The sequence below is a fragment of the Kogia breviceps genome, chromosome 18, assembly GCF_026419965.1.
Source record: "Kogia breviceps isolate mKogBre1 chromosome 18, mKogBre1 haplotype 1, whole genome shotgun sequence".
Lineage (NCBI taxonomy): Eukaryota > Metazoa > Chordata > Mammalia > Artiodactyla > Physeteridae > Kogia > Kogia breviceps.
The window spans coordinates 10,458,156-10,481,620 of NC_081327.1; the positions used below are offsets into that span (position 1 = coordinate 10,458,156).

General features: G+C 55.3%; 1 protein-coding gene across 2 annotated transcripts in view; it reads right to left on the reverse strand.

Moving 5' to 3' along the window:
* Positions 1-300: 300 nt before the first annotated feature.
* The window catches only part of GRIK5 (glutamate ionotropic receptor kainate type subunit 5), a 50,218-nt gene continuing 27,053 nt past the window's right edge, over positions 301-23,465 (reverse strand). Inside the window, exons 13-20 of one of the 2 annotated variants that reach the window (XM_067020412.1) lie at positions 13,094-13,210; positions 12,807-12,916; positions 12,206-12,379; positions 8,052-8,217; positions 7,277-7,502; positions 5,342-5,470; positions 5,126-5,247; positions 301-1,305 (exon numbers count right to left, since the gene is read on the reverse strand). In XM_067020412.1, coding sequence (XP_066876513.1) covers positions 877-1,305; positions 5,126-5,247; positions 5,342-5,470; positions 7,277-7,502; positions 8,052-8,217; positions 12,206-12,379; positions 12,807-12,916; positions 13,094-13,210 — 1,473 coding nt within the window. In that variant the 3' untranslated portion in view covers positions 301-876. The remainder of the gene's footprint in view (positions 1,306-5,125; positions 5,248-5,341; positions 5,471-7,276; positions 7,503-8,051; positions 8,218-12,205; positions 12,380-12,806; positions 12,917-13,093; positions 13,211-23,465) is intronic. The other variant, XM_059045304.2, reaches the window with a different exon arrangement.

Consider the following 23,465-nt stretch of genomic DNA (forward strand, 5'->3'; position numbering starts at 1 on the left):
ATCTGGTTTCTGTCTTTCTATGTCTCCTTTTCCTGGTGCCTCCGCCTCTCCAGATCCCTGTATCTCTCTCCATCTGTCTCAGGGTCTCTGTCGCAGCCTCTTTCTGTCCTGAGAGAAGGTCAGTGGAGGAGGGCCAGCTGCTCGGACCTGGGCTGACCTGCTGTCTGTGGGCAGGGCGGAGAATCGAGAGAGTGCAGGAGTCACCATCCAGTCTGTGGTTCTCAGCAGACTCCCTGGAGGGGGGAGCCCAAGCCTTCAGTGCCCTCACACGCCTAGGAAATGAGACCCGGGTATCCCCAGTTTTGGGGTTTTGTTCTTTTTTTATTCCAACGGGGACTGGGGTGTGGCAGGGGGAGGGATGGGGGCCCAACTGACCCCCCCCTTTTGGGGTCTCATAGAAATTCCGAGGTTTCTCCCCAAAAAAAAGAGAGAAAGAGAAGAGTCGAGGGGCACCAGGGGGGACACCCATCTGCCCAGAGGCCTCCCACTTCTCCAGAAGTGGGGAGGGCTGCGCTAAGTCTTGGGGAGCCCCAGCAGTCCCAGGATGGGGTTCTCCCCGCGAACTGCTTTCCGCTTCCGGGAACAGCCCCTGCAGTCCTCGGCCCCCGGAGTCCTCGGTTCCTGCGCTCCTCTTGTTCGCAGTGGGGGACGGAGTGCGGGAGTCCGCGGCACCCTCTGGCGAGTCCACTAGGGGGCGCAGGCAGGTTCCGGAGCCGAGCCTCAGACTTCACCGGGAACCGAAAGCAAAATCGCGGCGTCCGGCGCGCGGGGGCACAAATCCCGTCCCTCGCCCACCAGGGAAGCGGGGGCGGCCGGGGCCTGGGGCGAGCCCAGTCCCTGCGGTCAGTCCGGGCGCCCGCCCGGCCCCGCCCGTGATCACTCGTGCTCGGTCAGCTCGCGGGGGCCGGCGGGGCCGGGCCGGGACCGGGGCGGGCTGGTGGCTTCAGCGGGGGCGCCGAGGCCACGCGGGGGCGCGCCGGCTCCGGAGGCCCGCAGCGCCTGGATGCGCCGGCACTCCTGACAGACACGCACGTGGGTGCAAGGGGTGGGGGCGGGGGGCCGGGCCCCGCCGGGCGGCCCCGGATCGTCCAGGAGGCGCTGGGGGCCCCCGTGCGCGCTGCCCGCATCCCCGCCCGCGCCGGCGGAGTAGAGCTTGCCGTTGCTGAGGCGCATCTCGCGGACGGCGCGTAGAGACAGCAGGGCCCGGCTTGGGCCTCCCGGGCGCCGGCGCCGGCGAGAACGCGACGTCTTGCGGCAGGACACCGCGTGCCGCAGCTCCTGCAGCATCTCCTGGCACACCGACACCTGGGGGCGGCGCGGGTAGCGGTGGTCACTGTCTGCGACCTCCTGCAGGCCGCCCCTCCCCCGTCCTTTCCCCTCTGGTCCTCTCAGCAACCTTCTCCACACCCTCCTGCTCTCCCTGCCCCACCTCGTGTTCACCTCTTTCTCTTGCCTGCATGCCCTTTCACTTCCTCTCTTCCACCCTCTCCTCATTTCCCATTGTCTTCTCTCACTCCCTTATTTCCCCGTGCTCTTCCTGTCTCGTCTCTCCACCTCTCAACTCCACTTCTCGCTCCCGTCTCCCTTCCTTGGATTTGTTCTTAAATCTGCCCTTCACCTCTGATCCATGCTCCTCTCTTCCTACTCTTTCCTCTTGCCTTTTCACTCGAAAGTTTCTAACTGCTTCTAGTCCTTCCCTCGTATGCGTTCTCCATCCTCGGCCACTGATTCATGCACGCACTATTGCCAGACGTATTTGCTGACTGCCTGCTGTGTTCCAGGCACTGAACAAAAACAGACAGAAGTCCCTACCCTCATGGAGGTTAGATTCCAGTGTGCAGAGACAAAACATAAATATGTAAATATAAGTTGTATGTTAGATGGAGAAAAATTAAATTGGGAAAATAGGTGCGGGTGTGGGTGGGGAGTGATGCTGAATTTTGAGATGGGTCCTTAGGGGAGCCTCATTGAGATAAGGACCTGCAAGTAGACAAAGGCAGTGCAGGATGAGCTGCGTGGGGCCTGGCAGGAGGGAAGGCAGACAATTCAGCTGGATACAGGTGTGAGGTGCTGGAGGAATGTGGAGCAGGTCAGGGGGGCCAAGGTGCGGCGGGCAAAGGGGAGAGGGAGGAGATGAGGTCAGAGGAGCAATGGGGGCCGGTTTCTGTAAGGCCCAGAGGCCACTGTAAGGATTTGGCTTTTACTCTGAGCCAGATGGGAGCCACTGGAGAGTTTTAAGCATAGGACTGCTATGCTTTCACAGGATCACTCTGGAGCTGTGTTGAGAACAGACTGTAGGGAGTTCAAGGGCAAGAGCAGGGGCCCACTAGGAAGCTGCTACGATCACCAGACAGGATATGGCGGTGGCTGGACCACAGTGGTGGTGGTGGCCAAGGAGGTGAGAAGGGGTTGATTTCTGGGTATATTTCAAAGGTGGAGCCAACAGTTTTTGCTAAGAGATCAGATAGAGGGTGTGAGAAAGAGAGAGGAGTGAAGGGTGATTCCACATATTTTGGCCTGAGCAACTGGAATGATGGCATTGCCTGACGGGTGGGCAGGAGCTCTGTGTTGGCCACACAATGTCACGCACTACCTGGTGGACATCCACGTGGAGATGTCAAGTATGGAGCTGAATTTACAAACCGTGGGTTCAGGGAGAGGTCCCTGTAAGGGATACACATTTGAGGGTTATGGTAGGCAGCCTCCAAGATCCTGCCCCTGGGGTGTTCACACCCTTGTGTACTTCCCTTTGCCTTTGTATGAGGTTCACTGTGTGACCAACAGAATAAGGCTAGGTCAGCTGACATTTTGGCTTCTTCCTGACTCTCTCTTGCATCACTCGCTCTGGGGAAACTCAGCTGCCACGGCGTGAGGACGCTCAAGCGGCCCTATGGAGAAGTCCCTGTGTGAGGAACTGAGGCCTCCTGCCAACTGCTATGTGAATGAGTGTATTTTTATTCTCTCTATCTTAGGATGTTTTGACATCTGAAACATCTCACTAGCCAGGGAGAGACTGCCCTCCCAGAGCTAGCCAATTGTTAGGGATAGCAGAGGGCTGGGAACCTGCCTTTCACATGAAAACCAACCAATCCTGAGTCTATACACCCCCTTTATCTGACTCTCACACACCAAGCCAATATTTCCCCTGCCCTAGATCAACCCATGGCCGGGTACCAGACAACTAGAGGCCATCCCTCTAGTTCAGAGCCTGCTGACAGCATTCACACTGCCCAGTCCTAAGCCGTTTCCTTAGCTGCCTTGCCTTTCTCATGGAAACCCCAATAAAGGCTCTGCCCTAGGTTTCTCTCTCCCTTCTTCTGCCTCCTGACCAAATCTGGTGCTTTCCTTGTGGCCCTATGTGGCGTGGTAGGGCCCCTCCTGTCACGTCATGCAAGTAATAAATTCTTCTTTCACTGGTATTGGCCTCTTCTGCTCAGTCACTTCCATAAATTAAAACCTCATAGGTACATTTTGAGACAGTGAGCCATCCTGGAAGTAGATCCTCCAGCCCCAGTCGAGCCTCCAGACAACAGCCGCCCCAGCCAACATCATGACCATGACCTTACCAGAGACACTGGGCAGCCAGAACCACCCAGCTAAGCTGCTCCCAGATTCCTGACCTATGGACACTGTGAATTGATAGAAGTTTGCTGTTTTAAGTTGCTAAATTGGGGGATAATTTGTTACTTGGCAAAAGATAAATAATACAGGAGTCATCAGCATACAGATGGTCTTACATTTGGCTGGATGGGATCACCAAGGGAATGGAGAAAGAGAGGAGAAGAAGTCCAAGGATCGAGCCCTAGGGTGCCCCAACAAAACAGTGCCAGAGAGGTAGGAGGAAAATGAGGCAGGAGCAGGGAAGAGAGGGTTGTGAGGAGAGAGTGATCGGCTGTGCTGAAGCCCATGGCTGCCTCATGATGATGAGGCCGGAGACTCAGGCACTGGATTTCAGATGCGGAGGTCACTGGTGGCAAAACTGGCTTCAGAAGAGAGGTGGGGACAGAAGCTGGATGGGAGTGTGTCCAAGAATGAATGGGAGGACAGAAACTGGAAACAGCAGAGGGACACACCCTGTCAAGGCTACAACAGAAGGGGAGAAATGGGGTGGCGACTAGGAGGGGAAACGGGGTCCAGAGAGGGTTCCTTGAAGATGGGAGAAATGACAGCACCTCCGTATGCTGCCGGGCTTGATCCAGTAGAGGGAGAAAAGCTGATGATGCCAGAGGGAAGGAGAGAACAGCTGAGGAATGTCCTTGGGGAGGCGAGAGAGGAGGAGACAGGACGCATGTGGAGAAGCCTTAGCGAGGAGCATGGCTGTTCATCTGGAGTCACTAATGAGGCGAGTGGAGAAAGCATGCGGGGAGCTGCATGTAGAGGTGGGGCTTGGCATGCTTTCTGACTCCTCTGCTTTTCTCAGGCCAGTAGAAGCAAGGTCACGGGCTCAAAACAAGGAGGGGGAGGAGGGGCTGGAGGCTGGCAGAGAGAGGGAAAGGTTGGAATAGTGGAGGAGCACGGGAGGGGGGCGGTTAGCACTGGAGGCGTATGGCTGGGTACTACCATGCCCGCGTATGGGCTGAGACCAGCCAGCAAGTCTGTCTTCCTGCTGTCACATTCGGCTGCATTCTCCTTCTCCCTGTCTCTCCTCCTATTTCTTCCTGCTTTACCGCCTCATTCTTTCCCCATATCCTTCTCTCTCTGCCCCTCCACACTCCTTCCCCTGCATCCTCATCTCTGCCTGCGCCCTCTTCCCCCTCTGTCCTCATGTCCGTGGACCCTCTCTCCCGTCTTCTGTCTGTTCTCATCTCTCTTTTTTTTTTTTTTTTTCTGGCCGCACCGTGGCTCGTGGGATCTTAGTTCCCCCAACCAGCGATCCAGCGATCGAACCTGGGCCCTCTGCAGTGACAGCGCAGAGTCCTAACCGCTGGACCGTCAGGGAGTTCCCTGCTCTCACCTCTTCATGGACCTCCTGGACCCCCGGAGTCGCTCCGATCCTCTCACGTCCCCAGCTCCCAGCCCTCCAACCCTCGCATCCCTCCAGTGACGGCTCCCAATGCCATAGTCTTCACACGCCCTGCCCCTGGGGCCCCACTTCTTCCCACACGCCCTTCGCCAGCCCCCTCACCTCTTCTGACTCTGCCGACCTCCGCGTGGACCATATGAATTCCATGACTGCCACGAAGACAGCAATGATGAGGCCACAGATGAGCACGACAAAAATGCCGCCGATGTTCTCCATGCCCAAGCCTGGGGGTGGAGGGGGAGAGCCAGGGGTCGGGCTGTGTGGGCCAGGGGCGGCAAGGGGCCTCTGGGAAGGGCACGGCGTGCAGGGGTGGCTCACCTTTAGCTCGATGGTCCTCTTCCTTGGGGCACCGGCTCCCCTCCCACCACTTGCGCTTCAGGATCTCCAGCCGGTTGTTCTCCTGAAGCTGCAGAATGGCCAGTGTGATCTCATCCCGGAACGGGGAGCCTGGACCGGGCACACGGTGGGGTGGACGGTCATCGGGACCCTGGAGCCCTGCCTGCCCAAACCCCAGATGTTCCCTCCCCTCTGCAGCTCCTCTCCTCCCAGCTCTGCCGCATCCCCAGCATCTTCCCTGTCCACCTTCAAGTCTGACTACTGCTTGCCACCTCCTCTTGTAACCACCCCTGGGCCAAGGCCCCACTCGTCACATTTGTCACCGTTGCCCTCTCCCTGGGGCCCCCCCTCACTCTCTCCCCGCCAGCCCCCTCTCAATACAGCAGCCAGAGGGACAATTTCAGAAACACAGCCATAGATCATGCCTCTCTGTTGCTTAAAACTCTCCAATGGCTCTGTTTGCAGCCAGAAAAAAAAATCTTCAAATGTTCAACAAGATTCTGCATTCACTGGTCCCACCACCTGGGGCTCCCTTAGGACCTTTGCCTCTGCCTGGAATGTTCCTTCCCTCCCTTCACTCAGGACTCTTCTCACACGGTGCCTCAGGGGCTCTTCTCTATTTAAAATGACAGCAAGCACCCCACTCCCTGTCCATCTCTTCCCCTTATTTACTTCAGAGCAGTTGACACTACTTGACATCACATTATAAAGCTATGTGTTTACTGTCTGTCTGCACCCCTAGCAGACGGTTGGAGGTGGGGGCTGAGCAGCTAGCTCCCCACTGTGGCATCCCAGCACCCAGAGCAGTCCTGGCACACAGTAGGGCATCAGATCTGCCACGTGAATGAATCCTCAGCCACATCTATCCCCTGCGTGGCCCTAACCCTGGACCGTCTCTTTCCTCTCTACCCTCAGATCCTCCCCTTAAACCATCCTTGGGTCCCAAACACCCCACCCATATCCTACCCTCTACTCATTTCTTCATTCACCACTATAATTCTTGAGCATCTACCAGGTGCCAGGAACTAGGGATACAGGCAAGTGGGGTGATTGGTATTTATCAGGCACCTACTATGTGCCAGACCCTTGGTCTACAGAAGTGTATTTAAGTCTCACAATAATCCTGTGAGGCACGTGTTACCACCCTCATTATCTGCATGAAGCACGTGACACTCTTGCCTGAGTCAGGGAGGAAGCTGGGATTTGAATCCAGGTTGCTGTGACTCCAGAGGCTGTCCCTCAAAGCACCAGGCTGTACTGCTTCCCTGATATAGCACTGACCATACCACAAAGTTGCTAAGATTTGGGGTAATTTGTTATGTAGTCATAGTTAAGAAATGCAGTGGTCATCAGAATATAGGTGGGTTTAAAAGCCAAAATGCCAAAATTTGGTGGCAAAATTGGTGGTGAGTTTCCAGCACCAAGCCCTGGAAAAGCATGTCCAAGTCTCCCTAGCAGATCCATCCGTCATTCTTCCTGCCTCCCTCCTTCCCTCTCTCCCTCCCTTCCACCCATCCAGCAACATCCATTATGTTACTGGAGCACCTGCTCTGAGCCAGGCTGTGGGTTTGGTGCAGAGAATATGAAGTAAAATAAAAACAGGTCCTCACCCTCGAGGGGCCCTCAGACCAATGGGGGAAGGCAGCACGCCTCACGGCTCACACGCACTGACTTGTGCACAGTATCACTGGGTTCTCAAAACAGCCCCCCAGGGCTGGAGCTGATTGCTCCTAGGCCTGTTTATATGCAGGTGGAGGTTGCAGAGGCTCAGGGAGGTGGCATCACCTTCCCAAGGCCACACACAGCACATCCAGCCTGCTCGGGAAGGGCCTGGCCTGCCCCCTGGCCTGCTCACACATCTTGGTTTCAGCTGCCTGGGGACCCACAGACTCCCACCCCGCCCCACTGCCGCCATACCCAGCGGCATGCCAATGCCGTAGCCCTTGGTGTCGAGGAGGCCCCCGATCTGGGTGAGGTTGCAGTTGAGGCGCCGGTGGTACTCATTCATGGTGGACTCGAGCAGGAAGGCATAGCGGGAGTTGAGGACACGGGCGATGCCCTCCTCTGTGCTCTTGACAAACACGCTGGGCTGCTTCGACTGCATGTAGTTCCACATTCGCTGGTACGTCTGGTACCGCGAATTCTGGGCAGAGGGCGCGTGAGGGGGCGACGGGTGAGGGTCTTTCCACTCCCGCCTTTCCCCTGAGCCCTGTCCCCTGCCCTCTAGAGAGTCTCCCTCAACCCGAGAGAGCGGGGAGACCAGAGGAAGACAGGAAGAGCCAAAGGCAGAGGAGACACACAAGACAGACAGACTGCTCAAGGCCAGATCCAAGGCAACCCCACACCCACCAGCTCAGCGCGGATCCTGAGGACCGAAGGCTTGGGAAGGAGGGGCCACAGCCTGTTTTTCAACCCTTTTTCTCTCTTCCACCCCTGGGCCTCAGCTCGGCTTGACACCCAGCCCTGTCTTCCCAGTGTTCCCAGGCCTTATTCAGAGAAACTGGGAGCAGTTGCCCCACCATATATATCCAGGGCCCAGCCTGCTTCAGGGAGACCTGCGTCCAAGCCAAACAGGACAGCTCACTTCCTACGGGCCCCACGGGAACCTTCCGAGGAATGCACGGCCCTACCCGGAGCTGCTGTGCACAGCGGGGATCCCGAGACCCAGCCTGGGTGGCTCCGGGGGCCCCACCTGAAAGAAGGTCATGGTGGAGCCGGCGTGGATGGTGCCATACTCAATGTTGGTCTGGTCCGCCAGGTCGTCAGCCGACTCCACAGGCACCTCCATGCGCTGCACGGTGAGGAAGGCAGCCAGGTTGGCCGTGTAGGAGGAGATGATGATCAAGGTGAAGGCCCACCTGAGGGGTGGGAGGGGTGAGCTACAGGTTGGAGCCACCACTGCCACCCTGCCCCCTGTGGCCATGTGCCCCACTGGTGGTACCCCCCGCAGTGACCCCAGCATCTAGAAGGCTGACTGCTGACTAGTGAAGGGGCTGGGAGCATGGAATCTGGAGCCAGATTCCTTGGGTTTAAAATTGCTTCCAGAGGGCTTCCCTGGGGGTGCAGTGGTCGAGAATCCGCCTGCCAATGCACGGGACACGGGTTCGAGCCCTGGTCCGGGAAGGTGCCACATACTGCGGAGCAACTAAGCCCCGTGCACCACAACTGCTGAGCCTGTGCTCTAGACCTCGCGAGCCACAACTACTAAGCCCGTGCGCCTAGAGCCCGTGCTCCGCAACAAGAGAAGCCACCACGATGAGAAGCCCGCGCGCCGCAACGAAGAGTAGCCACCGCTCGCTGCAACTAGAGAAAGCCCGCGTGCAGCAACGAAGACCCAACGCAGCCAGAAATAAATAAAATAAATAAATCAATAAATAAAAACCAGAAATGTTGATTTCCAAGGCAGAGCCGTCCTGAACCATGACGAGACCTTGGGTGTGGCGGCAGGAGGCTGTGGCCCGTGTGGACAGGAGATGAGGGGCCCAGGAGGGGAGTTCTGGCCAAGCTGCTGCTATTCAGGTGGCGGCCAAGACCCTAGAGCACTGGCACCCACCCCCACCGGCCCTGGCTTGCTGAATCACCAGGCCGAGGTCACATATGGAGATTAAGAAACATCTGTTGGGCTTCCCTGGTGGCGCAGTGGTTGAGGGTCCGCCTGCCGATGCAGGGGACGCGGGTTTGTGCCCCGGTCCGGGAGGATCCCACATGCCGCGGAGCGGCTGGGCCCGTGAGCCATGGCCGCTGAGCCTGTGCGTCCGGAGCCCGTGCTCCGCAACGGGAGAGGCCACAGCAGTGAGAGGTCCCCATACAGCGAAAAAAAAAAGAAAGAAACATCTGTTGAATGACTGAATGTGAGGGAAGACTCGGGGTGGAGCCAAGAGTGAGCCTGGGGTCAAAGGCACCAGTGGGAGAGGGGGTGTGACTGGGGGCTTCCTGGGTGACAGCGATGGGAAGGGGCAGAGAACGCCCAGCTGGGGAAGAGGGTCCATGACTGAGCAGAAGGGATGGGCTGTAGAGAGCTGGTCCCTGGTCCCCCACGTGACTGGGGAACTCGGCCAGATTTGTCACAGAGGGTCCCTTCATGCCCTCTCAGCCACCTCCTCACACATGCCTCCCTCTCTTTGGCAGACATGCCTCTGTTTGCACCTTCAGATGAAACAGCCTAGATGGCACCTCCTCAGAGGGGCCCTTCCTGAGCACCCTCATTCTCTACTGTTCTCTTTCACTGCACCCTGTTTGGTTCTTCAATAGCACAGTTTACATAATCTGATACATCGGTATATTAAAAATGTTAGGGCATCCCTGGTGGCGCAGTGGTTGAGAATCTGCCTGCTAATGCAGGGGACATGGGTTCGAGCCCTGGTCTGGGAGGATCCCACATGCGGCGGAGCAACTGGGCCCGTGAGCCACAACTACTGAGCCTGTGCGTCTGGAGCCTGTGCTCCGCAACAAGAGAGGCCGCGACAGTGAGAGGCCCGCGCACCGTGATGAAGAGTGGCCCCCGCTTGCCACAACTAGAGAAAGCCCGCACACAGAAACAAAGACCCAACACAGCAAAAATAAATAAATTAACAATAAACTCCTACCCCCAACACAGAAAAAAAAAAAAAGGTTTAGGGACTTCCCTGGCCATCCAGTGGTTAGGACTCTGAGCACGGGGCACGGCTTCGATCCCTGGTCGGGGAACTAAGATCCCACATGCCACGCGGCGCGTCCAGAAAATTTTAAAAATTAAAGAAAAAAGTTTCAAAGCCCTGCTGCAACTAAGGAGCCCACGTGCTGCAACTAAGGAGCTCTGGAGACGCAAGTAAGGAGCCCTGGAGCCGCAACTAAGGAGCCCGCCTGGTACAACTAAGACCTTGTGCAACCAAAACAAACAAACAAAAAGTTTCAAAGCCAATGGACCAAGCAAATTGCAAACAACTGCCAGATGGTAGCAGTTAGCCTCGCTTAGCTGGGAAAGAGAAAAATCTGCCACCATTATGGCTAGTCTTGAACAAACAAGTTTTGAATCAAACAATATCTTCGGGACATATTCTTGGCATAAAATATGATGTCCTTGTGTTTATTTATCTGTTTATTCTCAGTTCCTTTGCCTCTTGAGGACTGATTTTCCACCTGAGTGCCTGGCACATGGAAGGGCCTGAGAAGCACCTCTTGCTGAATGACTACTGAGCATGGATTGTGACTGATGGGGAGGAGGCCCAATGACTCAGTTTGCCCTGGAGAGGCACCCAGGGCCTATGGGGTGGGTGGCACTGGGGCAGGAGGCTGGCTCAGCCCAGCCCTGCCTCTAGTCAAACGCATGCTCTTTAGCAAACCACTTCCTCTCTCTGGGTCTCGATCTTCTAATCCATAAAACCAGAGAATATTCCTTGTCCTAAGCATGCTCCTCGGCCTTCTGTGGTTCTAGTGAGGAAAAGGAGCTGAGAAGAGTTATATGAACTGCAACCAAGACCAGCTGCTATTTCAAAGATAGGGTGGCAAATGTGAGTGCTTATGGAAGGCAGGCCAGAAAGTGACTGAAGGGGGACTTCCCTGGTGGCGCAGTGGTTAAGAATCCAATGCAGGGGACATGGGTTCGAGCCCTGGTCGGGGAAGATCCCACAGGCCGCGGAGCAACTAAGCCCGTGCACCACAACTACTGAGCCTGAGCTCTAGAGCCCTCGAGCCACAACTACTGAACCTGTGTGCCACAACTACTGAAGCCAGTGCACCTAGAGCCCGTGCTCCGCAACAAGAGAAGCCACCACGATGAGAAGCCCGCGCACCGCAATGAAGAGTACCCCCCGCTCGCCTCAACTAGAGCAAGCTCGTGCACAGCAACAAAGAGCCAATGCAGCCAAAAAATTTTTTTAAAAAGTGGCTGAAGGAGGGCGAGAGGACTGAGGCCAGTGGAATAGGCATAGACGCCAGGTGGGAACGCCAGCCGACAAGCACTACCAGATCTCCCAAATCTTTGAGAAAAGTGAGAAATCTGAATTTGGGGAGTTCCCTGGTGGCCTAGTGGTTAGGATTCCGGGCTTTTACTGCTGTTCCCCAGAACAAAGATCCCGCAAGCTGCGCAGTGTGGCCGAAACAAAACAAAACAAAGAGAGAAATCTGAATTTTAAGTGAATTTACCCAATTTTTAAATGCCAACTAATTCAAAAACTTTTAAACTATGGGCCAGACACCACCAGTTGTCAGTGTCTGCTCTCTGACACGTAGGTTCTTGGAGCTTGTCTTGGGGGCAAAATAAGTTCCGTTCAAAATAAGTTACTGGGTCTGGGTAATTCCCTGGCGGTCCAGTGGTTGGGACTTGGTGCATTCACTGCTGAGGGTCCGAGTTCAATCCCTGGTCAAGGAACTAAGATCCCACAAGCCATGCGAGGTGTGGCCAAAAAAAAAGTTACGGGATCCGCGTGGGACTTTGATGGAGCAGGTATCCCTGTCTGGGCCTCAGCCTCAGCGTCTGGACAGTGAAGGCTGTCCTGGCTCAAGGATTCCAGTGTCTCTGTGACTGCCCGGGCAATGTCCAAGACAGCAGTAACAATGCCAACACTGTCCTGATTATAACCCCTCAGGTCAGCAGAGGCACTTTCCCATCCCTTAGCCACACCGAATCCTTACAACCTGAGACATGGGCATTTTTATCCCCATTCTTCAGATGAGGAGACTGAGGCATGGAGACCCAAGGTCACACAGCCAGTGAGTGGCAGAGCTGGGGCTCAGCTGCCCCCACCCCATTTCTTATCACACAGCTGGCGTGGGGAATGGGAATGGGCCCAGGCCTCAGAAACCACACCCCCGCCCTCCTCCCCACCCCCGGCCAACCCCGGTTGGGACAGACAGGCAGCCTCTCACCAGACTCCGCTGACACAGCGAGTGGACAGCGCCCGGGGCATGATCTCCGAGCCCTGCTGCATGAAGCCCCCCACGGGGAACCAGAGACTGTTGCCCAGCGTGTACTGATTCTCCAGGATGTGGGGACGTGCCCGCAGGCACGGGTGAGGGTTATACCACTCGTAGGGGCTCAGCCTGTGGAGAGACACGGGGAATGGGGAGAAAAAGGAGAGGAACAGAGGAAAGAGAGAGCCACCATGATCAGAAGAGATGGGGGGACAAAAGCGGAGGGGAAGAGAGACAGAGATGGACAGACAGACAGACACACACACACACACACACACACACAGAGAGAAACAGAGACAGTGCAGGCAAAAGGGGAGGGGGACAGAAAGAACGGGAAGCGGAGAGGCCCAGAGAGAACCACGGAGCAAAAGTCAGAACCACAAGAAGGAAATACAGAGACAGGGCCAGAAAGGGAGAAGGGAGGGTGCAGGGAATCCGAGGCCCCAAGTGGAGGCCGAGGATAGTCCAGACAGACGACAGAAAGGTCAGGCATGGAGACCCCAGCTCGTGCTTCCTCCCCGCCCTCTCCTTCCCAGGCAGCAGGTAGTGGACTCACCTGGCGGCCAGGAACAGGACGCAGCTGACAGCCAGGTAGGCCAGAAGCATGAAGAGCCACACAGCAGGGGAGAAGGGGTCCAGGAAGGAGAAGTAGCCAGGCTTGCGGCCCTGGTGGGAGAGGGAGTGAGAGCTGGAGCCACACAGACCTGAGCCCCTCCCCCAGCCCCGGGGCCCATAAGCCCCACCGGCTCATCCGAGGTCCAGCCCACAGCCTCTGCCTCCCTGGGGTGTCCGGCCCCAGCACCAGCCCCCACCCCCACCTCCATGTCTCCAGGGGAACCGTACCATGTGCACGCGGTAGAGGATGCTGATTCCCAGGGTCATGAAGGGTTTGGAAAAGTCGATGACCTTCTCCCGCTCAGCTGTGATGGTGAACGCAGCCACAGCCAGGTCTGCCTTCTGCTGGAGGGGAAGCGGGGCGGGGGGCAGATGGGTGGGCCAGGGAGGCAGATGGGCAGTTAGAGAGAACGCACTGAGGGAGCGACTTAGAGTATCAGAAGCTGAGAGAGAGGCAAAGAGAGAGGACATCGGGCCTCCAACTGGACCCTTGTCACCTCACGTCTGCTGTAAGCGGCTCCTGTGGCCTCCTTCCTGCCCGGCTGCCCTGCCTCATCCAATCTCTCCCGCTCCCCAGTCAAGTTCATCATCGAGACCCTGCTTTATAAAACCTACCACTGACCACTCCCACCATGCCGGGGTCCTGAAGAGAGAGCCTGAGATTGGAGTTGAGATGCCTGGACGCTGACCCACTCAGGACCCTCTTGGAGCCTTGGTTTTCTCTTCTGTATGAACAATTAACAGGTAACATTTATCAAGCACTTACTATGTACCAGGCTCCATGCTAGATGCCACTTTATATAGATTATTTTGTATAATCCTCTTAACAGCTCCCTGAGGGCCACTCCTAGGCCCATTTTATAGAAGGGGAAACTGAGGCTCAGAGAGGCAAAGGCACTAGGGAGTAAAGGCAGGGGCTGGGGACGATAAAGCACAGACAGACCTCCACTCTCCTGCCCCTGGCAGACACCAGGGACCTAGATGTGTGCATGAAGCCACCCCTGACACACAGGACCACGCCCGGCTCGGTTGAGATAATGACCTCAGGAGAAGCTGCATGTGGTCTTGAGTCGGGGAGGGGTGGCTGGGGTCCAGGTCTGAAGTGGTGAAGGGTGGGGAGTGGGTGGGGTACGGCGGAGAAAAGGGTGCGTGTTGGGGTCTGGCTGACACACTGGAATGCCTGATCCAAAGGGGCCATCTCGCTCTTGCCCAACTGGACGTCAGCCAGTCGTTAGCTGTGGGCAGGACACAGGCTGGGAAAAAACCTGGCACTTCACACACACACACTGCACACGTGAGCACTGTACACGGTCAGGTCTACACCACCACCATGTGCACACCATGCCATATCCACACATGCGTGCCCAGACACAGGCTGACCCAGTGATATACTGTCCACGTGGACTCAGGCAGACGAACACGTGCCCTGTACACAAGTGTAGGAAGGAGTGATGACATCGTGGGGGGCATTCCCTAGAGGCACAGTGCACACACCTGAACACGTGGCCTCACGTGTGCACACACATGACAGAGGGGGCAGGGCCCTGGGAAGGGCCGGGGGTGGGAGTAGAGAGCCCTGGCTCTGCCCCAAGCTCACTGGGTGACCAGGAGCAGGGGCTTCCATGTCTCTGGGCCTCCCTTCGGTCCTCTGTAAAATTGGGGGGTGGGAGCGATGTCTCCTGGGTTTGGAACCCGGCTCCCAGGATGCTCCTTCCAGGCATACTGATTCCATCGCCCAGGGCTCAACCGGGCCCCAGCACTGACTCCAAATTCAAGTAGAGTCCTCCCCCTGGGGCTGAAATAAGAGTCAAGGTCCTGGATCACTGGCCTGGGAGGAGGGACACACTCACTCCCCAAAGGGGCTGAGACTGAGACCACATGAGGTAATACAGACTGGGACAGAACTGGGGTGGGGAGAGAGGGCAGAGGCCCCAAAGATACTGAAAAGAGAGGTGGCACAGGCTGAAAACAAAACCAAGGTCAGGGAGAGATCATGTGCACCCAAAGGCAGCAGCACGCGAGTCACCTCTTGGTGCCTGCTTCCCTATTTACCACCAGCACTCTACACTTCCCGGGAAGTGCCAGGTCATCAGGCCCAGGTGGCAGATCAGCTTGCATGAAGCCAGGACCTGCTGCAGAGCTTGTGCATGCTCTGAGCCTCCCTCAAAATGAAAAGCCTTACAGGTTGTTTGGTAAAGGGATTAAAGCAGCACACACAAGTTATACCCAGGTAGCAGTTGTTGCTCAAATCCAAAAAACCCACCAAATATCCGCAATACCAGACAAACAGCAAAGGTCTGAGTCTCAGCTCTATTGGGACCCTCGTCTGAGTTTCTAAGGTTTAATCTTTCCAACTTCTTCCCCTTTCCCCTTAGCCCTCGGGTTGGTGGCTGCTTCCTCCAGCTGCTACCTTCAGGATCCATTAGCTTTCTTTTTACTCTTTCAGTTAGTGGGTTAACAACTTTACATCTAGTTAACAATTTTTTTTTTTTTTTGGCTGCACTGCGTGGCTTGCAGAATCTTAGTTCCCTGATCAGGGGCTGAACCTGGGACCTCAGCAGTGAAAGCATGGAGTCCTAACCACTGGACCGCCAGGGAATCCCTAGTTAACAATTCTTTGTATTAAATTCTCTCTGTTCAAATAGCTGATAAGAGGGGAAATCCCTGGCGGTCCAGTGGTTAAGACTCCGAACTTCCACTGCAGGCGGCACAGGTTCGATCTCTGGTCAGGGAACTAAGATCCCACATGCTTCGAGGTGCAGCCAAAAAAAACAAACAAACAAAACAAAACAAAACAAAGAAACAAACAAAAATAGCTGATATGATTCTGCTCAAGTAACTGGTGCTGCTCTGTCTCCAGATTGGACACTGACTGACTGATACCAGCCGTGGGTTTATTGTCAACCTCCTCACTAAATGCTATTTCAGGCTCATAAGATCTGATCAGCAAAATGTTGCCAATGTGATGGACCAGCGTCAAGAGACCAAGTTCTCGGTGTTCCATATCAGGGTCCCCAACCCCTGGGCCGTGGACAGGCACCGGTCGCAGCCTGTTAGGAATCAGGCTGCAGAGCAGGAGGTGAGCGGCGGGCAAGCGAAGCTTTATCTGCCGCTCCCCATGGCTCCCAATCGCTCGCATTATCGCCTTAACCATCCCCCCACCAGTCTGTGGAAAAATTGTCTTCCACGAAACCAGTCCCTGGTGCCCAAAAGGTTGGGGACTGCTGGTCTATATGATGGCAGAAAGCAAGAGAGTTGATGTCAGCCTGAGGCAAGACTGAAGGTTTATAATCCTGGCTTCTGGTGGTCCTTGGAAAGTGATATGGAGAAAAAAGCATTTGCTAGGTCAGTAGCTCACACCAGCTGCCAACGGCTGTGTTGACTTGCTCCAGTAAAGATACTTCATTTGGGCCAGCATCTGCGATTGGAGTCACCAGCTGATTGCATTTACAAGAATCCACAGTCACTCTCCAAGATCCATCTGCCTTCTGCACAGGCCAAACAGGCCAGTTGAACAGGGATGAGATCACTACCCCTGCTTCTTTCAAGCCATTAATGGCGTCACTCATCTCTGCAATTCCTCCAAAGGATGTAGAATTGCTTTTGTTTTTTCGTGGTACGTGGGCCTCTCACTGCTGTGGCCTCTCCGGTTGCGGAGCACAGGCTCCGGACACGCAGGCTCAGCGGCCATGGCTCACGGGCCCAGCCGCTCCGCGGCACGTGGGATCCTCCCGGACCGGGGCACGAACCCGTGTCCCCTGCATCGGCAGGTGGACTCTCAACCACTGCGCCACCAGGGAAGCCCGCTAGAATTGCTTTTGGATTACTATCCTGGGAAACGGGGAGTTCTAGGGGCTTCCACTGGCTCTTTCTACTGTAATGACCCTGACTCCACGGGTCAGAAAGCTTATTCCAATTATACAACCAGGACCTGGAAAAACACAGTGAGTCCAAGGGCCTATCAGGCCCACTCTGAGTGGAACTTGGGCTCAGATTCCATTTATCACTTGGCCACATAAGCCCTACTGTGGTCCACCAGACAAAGCAGGAAAAATCAAAATGACTTGCCATCTATGAAAATGACAGGAGGTTGTCTGAATATCTAAAAATCCATCAAAAGCCTCAGTGCCAAGAAGGAGCCTGTATAGAAACTCATGTTAAAAAAGAAACTGATGTAGTCTTTCTGGAAAGCAGTTCAGTATATAACAAAAGCCATACGAAGGGTTTTCCTCTTTCACCTGGTAATTCTATTGAGATTCAATCCTAATCAGCTACAATGCAAGCCAAGCTTTCGTGCATAAAGATGTTTGCTTACGGTTGTTATAACAGCACAAACAAACATCTAAAAATACCTGGAAACAACTAAATATAAAAAATGCTCCAATAAATTACAGTACATCCACATGGGAGTTAACATGCAGCCATGTGACATTCTGTTTAGATTAAAACAATGAGATATTTTTAGCCTTTCAGATTGGCAAAGGTTTTTTTTAAAAGATTGATAATACCCATTGTTGGCAAGACTGTGGAAAATTTGACATTCTCGTGCACTTTTGGTGGGAATATAAATTGGTAGAACCTTTTTGAAGGGCCATTTGGCAGTATATACTTAATTTTTTTTTTTTTTTTTTTGTGCTAGGCGGGCCTCTCACTGTTGTGGCCTCTCCCGTTGTGGAGCACAGGCTCCAGACGCGCAGGCTCAGCGGCCATGGCTCACGGGCCCAGCCGCTCCGCGGCATGTGGGATCTTCCCGGACCGGGGCGCGAACCCACGTCCCCTGCATCGGCAGGCGGACTCTCAACCACTGCGCCGCCAGGGAAGCCCGGCAGTATATACTTAAAAAACATTCATACCCTTTGAACCAGCGCTTCCACCGCTTGGAACTTATCCCTCAGGAATACCCCTACCAATCCAATTGATGGTAGCATTGTCTATGCCTGCAAAAACTGGAAACCACCCAAATATCCATCAATAGTGGACAAGTTAAATAAATAATTCATGCTCAGTCGCACAAGGAAATCCTTTTGTCTCCCCCTTGAATTTCAAATAGGCATCTCAAACGACCCACGCCCAGAGATAATTCTTATCCCCCTGACCCCCGACCCCACCAAGCTTCTCCTCCTATGTCCTCCCCATGGTGGAACTGGCCTTGTCATTGGCCCAGCTGCTTAGGCAAACCCTGAGTCACTCTTGATTCCTCTCACCCTCTGACACACATCCCACCTGGTGGTACACCTGACACAGCTACCACTCGAGCACAAGCCAGCATTTCTCTCTTCCACACCTTCCAATGGCCTCTGAAATGGACCACCTTGTCTCTACTCTTGGTCCACTACAGTTATTTCTCAGCAGCCGGAGTAATCATTTTTTTTTTTTTTTTTTTTGTGGTACGCAGGCCTCTCACTGTTGTGGCCTGCTCCCGTTGCGGGGCACAGGCTCCAGACGCGCAGGCTCAGCGGCCATGGCTCAAGGGCCTAGTCGCTCCGAGGCATGTGGGATCTTCCCGGACCGGGGCACGAACCCGTATCCCCTGCATCGGCAGGCGGACCCTCAACCACTGCGCCACCAGGGAAGCCCCGGAGTAATCATTTTTAAATGCTTTTGAAATTAAATCAAGGTCCTATATCCATAAATGGAATACTAGTCAGCCCTAAAAAGGCAGTACTCATCATTTTACAACATGGATGAACCTCACGCACATCATGCTGTGTGAGAAGCCAGACACAAAAGGCCACATATTGGCTGATTCCATTTATATGAAATGTCTAGAATAAGTAAACCCATGGAGACAGAGAGCAGAGTGGTGGTTGCCAGGAGCTGGGGAAGGGGGGAATTGGGAGTGACTGCTTAATGGGTTCGGGTTTTCTTTGGGGGTCATGAAAATGTCTTGGAACTAGATAGAGGTGATGGTTGCACAATACTGTGAATATACTAAATGCCACTGAATTTGGTTAATTTTATGTTATATGAATTTCACCTCGATAAAAAAAAAGAATAAACAAATTAGATCATGGCACGTTCCCTGCTTAAAACCTTCCAGTGACTTCATAACACAAAAAAAATAACATCCAAAAAGGAGAAAAGGGACTTCCCTGGTGGCACAGTGGTTAAGAATCTGCCTGCCGGGCTTCCCTGGTGGCACAGTGGTTGAGAGTCCGCCTGCCGATGCAGGGGACACGGGTTCGTGCCGCGGTCCGGGAAGATTCCACATGCCACGGAGCAGCTGGGTCCGTGAGCCATGGCCGCTGAGCCTGCGCGTCCAGAGCCTGTGCTCCGCAACGGGAAAGGCCACAACAGTGAGAGGCCCGCGTACCGCAAAAAAAAAAAAAAAAGAATCCGCCTGCCAATGCAGGGGACACAGGTTCAAGCCCTGGTCCGGGAAGGTCCCCTGTGCTGTGGAGCAACTAAGCCCGTGCGCCACAACTACTGAGCCTGAGCTCTAGAGCCCGAGAGCCACAACTACTGAGCCGGCAAGCCACAACTACTGCAACCCACGCGCCTAGAGCCCGTGCTCCGCAACAAGAGAAGCCATCACAGTAAGAAGCCCAGGCACCTCAATGAAGAGTAGCCCCCGCTCTCTGCAACTAGCGAAAGCCCGCGCAGCAACGAGGACCTAACGCAGCCAAAAATAAATAAATAAATAAAAACAAAAAGGAGAAAAAAAGGAGGTGGGCGTTTGATTCCCTGGCTGTCCAGTGGTTGGGACTCGGTGCTTTCAATTCTGGGGTCTGGTTTCAATCCCAGGCCGGGGAACTAGGATCCTGCAAGCCACTTAGCTCGGCCAAAAAGAAAACAGCAACAAGAACATCCAAACTCCTTACCTGCAAGAGCCGGTAACTCGGGCTCTGTTCTGGGACCTCCAGCTTCCCCCTCACCCACTCCCCACAAAACTCTGTGAGGGAGGGAACATCATTCCCACTTTAAGAGGGGAAGCTAGTTCAGAGAGATGAAGTGAGTCACCAGGGACCGCACGGGAAAGCGGGCAACCTGAAGCTGGCTCTGTCTGGCATCTAACCAGTCCACAGCTGTAGTGGACACCGTGGTGGCCGCCCAGACCCTCCTTCCGGATCAGGCACTCATGGCCCCAGGTGTTGGTGGCTGATTGCTCTGTAGGTGGAAGAACCCCTTTGCCCCAGGTCCTGACCCTCCCCGAGGACAGCCCTCATCCAATGACGTGTCGGTGGGGCGCATGAAAGCCTTCCCCCTTACCTCAGGGGCATGTCTTTGATGGCCATCCCAGCTCCAGAGCTACCCGTGGGACGGCTGAGGCCCAGTCACGACTGCAACACAGCTCAAATCCTCTCTCTGCCCAAGCCTGCTCTTCTACTCCCTGCTTTCCAAGGGCACCCCACACACCTCCTGCCTGCTAATCTCCACCTCGGAATCTGCTTCCTGGAAACCCGACCTAAGATATCTGCCCTGTCCTTAAGGGCCAGACCGGAGGGCCCCGGAGGGTGACAGCTAAAGCCTGTGAGTGGTAGGTCATCGTGCATCGAACAAAGATCCTACTGGAGGACAAACTGGAGTGGAGAGAGACGGGGCGGGGGCAGGAGGCCCCTGAGGAGGCTGGTGAGAGGGGCGGGGCCTGAATTCACAGCGCGGCAGTGATGGCAGGGAGAAAGGTAATTCCAGAAGTGGCCACTGGGTGGAATAAATGGACCATAATTCGAGACTGGCCTACAAGCCCTGAGCCTGGCCTGGGTGGGGGTGGCTGGGGGGATGCTGGTGCCCTGGGCTGTCTTCCATCTGGAAGACACTTGTCAGCTCTGGGCCAGCCTGCTGGGGTGCCAGCCACGGCTCTGCCTGCCACTAGCCGTGTGGCCTGGACAGTATCTTGGTGCCTTACTCTGTCCATTAGAGAAAACTGGGCAAACACCAGGCCTTCCTCAGGGGGTGCCCGTGAGGAGTCAAGGAGTTAACACAAGTTCATACAGTTCGGACAAGAGCCTGGCACGGCGGGAGCACCACCTAGACCACTCTAGGCTTCCCAAGTACCTGCTGGGCGTCTGGAAAGTACACAGGCCTTGGGCCAGTCACACTTGGCTGCAGCCCTGCATGTTGGGGGCAAGTCCCTTCACTACTGAGCCCCTGATCTCACACCGGTAGCAGGGCAGTGATCCTCTGGGCCAGGAAGGATTGTTAGAAGAATTCAGTAACACTTGAAAAGTTCCTGGCACGTGGGGTAAGTCCACAAACATCAGCTGCCGCTGCCGTGAGGACGGTGCTGAGTATCTGTGCGAAGCTCAGTGTACTTGGCCATCCCACAGCAGGCAGCTGAGCCTTGGAGAGGCCAAACTCCACCCATCCTTTGCACTCTCAGCCTGCTCCTCCTCCAGTGTTCTCTCCCTAAATGTCATCGCCATCGCCCAGCTGCCCAAGCCAGAAACAGAAGGAACGCTCACGTCCTCTCTCCTCCGCCCCCGCCACAGGCGGTCACCAAGTCCTGGCCCTCTCCAGCCTCCCCTGACCGCCCCGCAGGCCATCCAGCAGCCCCGATGATTCTGTTTCTTCATTTGAGCCAGCTCAGCCCTTTGTGTGCAGGGGGTGCATCCCATGGACCTCTGGCTGCGGGCCAAAGTCTTTAACCCTAAGAGCAAGGCTAGGCCAGGCCACTGAATCCCCAGGGTGTATCACAGGGCCTGGTATACAGTAGGCACTCAATAGATACTAGCTGGCTGGAGGACGGACGAACGCATGAATGTATGTATGTGCTGGCAGGAGTAACACTACCAATGATAGAGAGAGCACAGGCACACGGCACCCACTACCTGCCTGGCCCTGTTCCAGGCCCCCTACATGGATTAACTCATTTCATGCTCACAACAGCCCTATGTGCTAGCATTTGTTATTTCCCCAGTTTTACAGGGAGGTTTCGTAACTCACCCAAGGTCACACAACAAATGCTCAGCAGAGATTCAAACAGGACTCAGGACCACAAGAGCAGTAACCAACGAGAAAAGCTCCCAGCCCTGCTATGCCCACCCCAGGCCCCTTCACACCAAGTCCTAAGGGAAGGCTCGAGGCACAGGGAGTTAAGACTCTTGCCCAAGGTCATACACCTGTAAATAGGACTTCTTTGTTGATGAATAAACAGATGTCTATCCAGTTGACGGTGACTTTGGCTGGGGAGGGCTGCTCTCCTGGAGTCTTATTTCTGGGGGCCCTGATGAACAAAAGTTCTGAGCTTACGAGACTGGGGACCAGGCTATGGCAGTGAGGTCACAGGGAAACCTGCCAGCGAGGTGGGCGTCCAGCCACCAGCTCTTGCCTCCTGTCTCCTCAGGCCCTGGCTTCAGACTCTTGAACCCACCCAGGGCAGAAGCTTTCAACCAGCTGGCTGCCTTGTAGGGCAGTGCCTCGGGCCTGCCAGCTGGGTGGCATGAGGGAGACCGAGCCACCAGAACTGGGGGGCGGAGGGACGCCCCCCAACCTCTGTCTCCCCCAGAGCAGCTCTGCTTTGTCCAGGGCCCCAGAGGGCTCTTTCAAATGGAAAAAAGGCTCTGCAGTCAAAACAACTTTCGAAAATCAGTGCCTTACGGGATAAACATCCTTGTCAAGCAAAGTGGCCTTTTTGAGTCTCTCCTGGTGACATTCAGGGGCTCAGGAGGGTGAGAGTCTCTGACGCTGTCAGCCAAGTCCAATGTCAAGGGCACCCTGACCGTTTGTGGCCACAGGTCCCTGCTCCACAAACCTGTCCTGGACGTGCCCCTAAGCTGGGGGCCTGTTTGTCTTTTTTGGGCATTCGCCCACACGGCTTCTCATGACTGGAATAAAAAGAACCACCTGTGACAAGCAACGTGTGCAGCGTGTCTGTAACCTTACTACAGACCTGTCAGGAGGTATCATTATCCCCATCCTAGGGAGAGGAAACTGAGGTTCCGAGGAAAGAAATGACTCAACCCAGCACTCAAACCCAGGTTGGTCTGACTCCAAAATATTTTTTCCGCTGCACCCCTGCCTACCACCCCCTACGCCACTGCCTCTTGCCCTCCTCACCTACATTCAAATTCTGTCCACACTCAGGGCCCGGCTGCTCTGCTAATATGCCCCACACCCAACTCGTTCTTACTAATGTTCCCAACCCACCCCCCGCTGTTTGTAAATGCCATCAAACACGTTGCCCTTCTCCCACACACCCCCCTTCACCCTGCTGACTCCTTCACACTCCTTGGGAATCTGCTTGGGCGTCACCTCTTCTGGGAAGCCCTCCCTGGATGCCTGGCTGGATCAGGAGCCTCTGGGTCCCTCCTCTGAGTTTTCCCCATCAGCCAATGGCTCTGTCTTGTGGTCATTTGCTTTTCTGCATCTCAATGGGACCCTAAGTTGCTGGGAGCAGGGTCCAGGTCCCCTGTGCTCACCACTATATCCCGTGCCAGCGTGGTGCAAGGCACACACTAGGTGCTCAATCAACACCTACTGAATGCGTGGCCTTGTGAGCGCCATAGGCAGCCTCCACGTCCACCTCCTGGCAGGTGCTGGGCACAGCGCACGTCCCGGCCGCCTAGCCCTATCCCTACCTCTCACAGGAGGCCTTCTCCACCTCCTCCACGTCTGTCCAGTTCCCACCCCACGTCTCTTTCATGCACTCAACACACCTTTG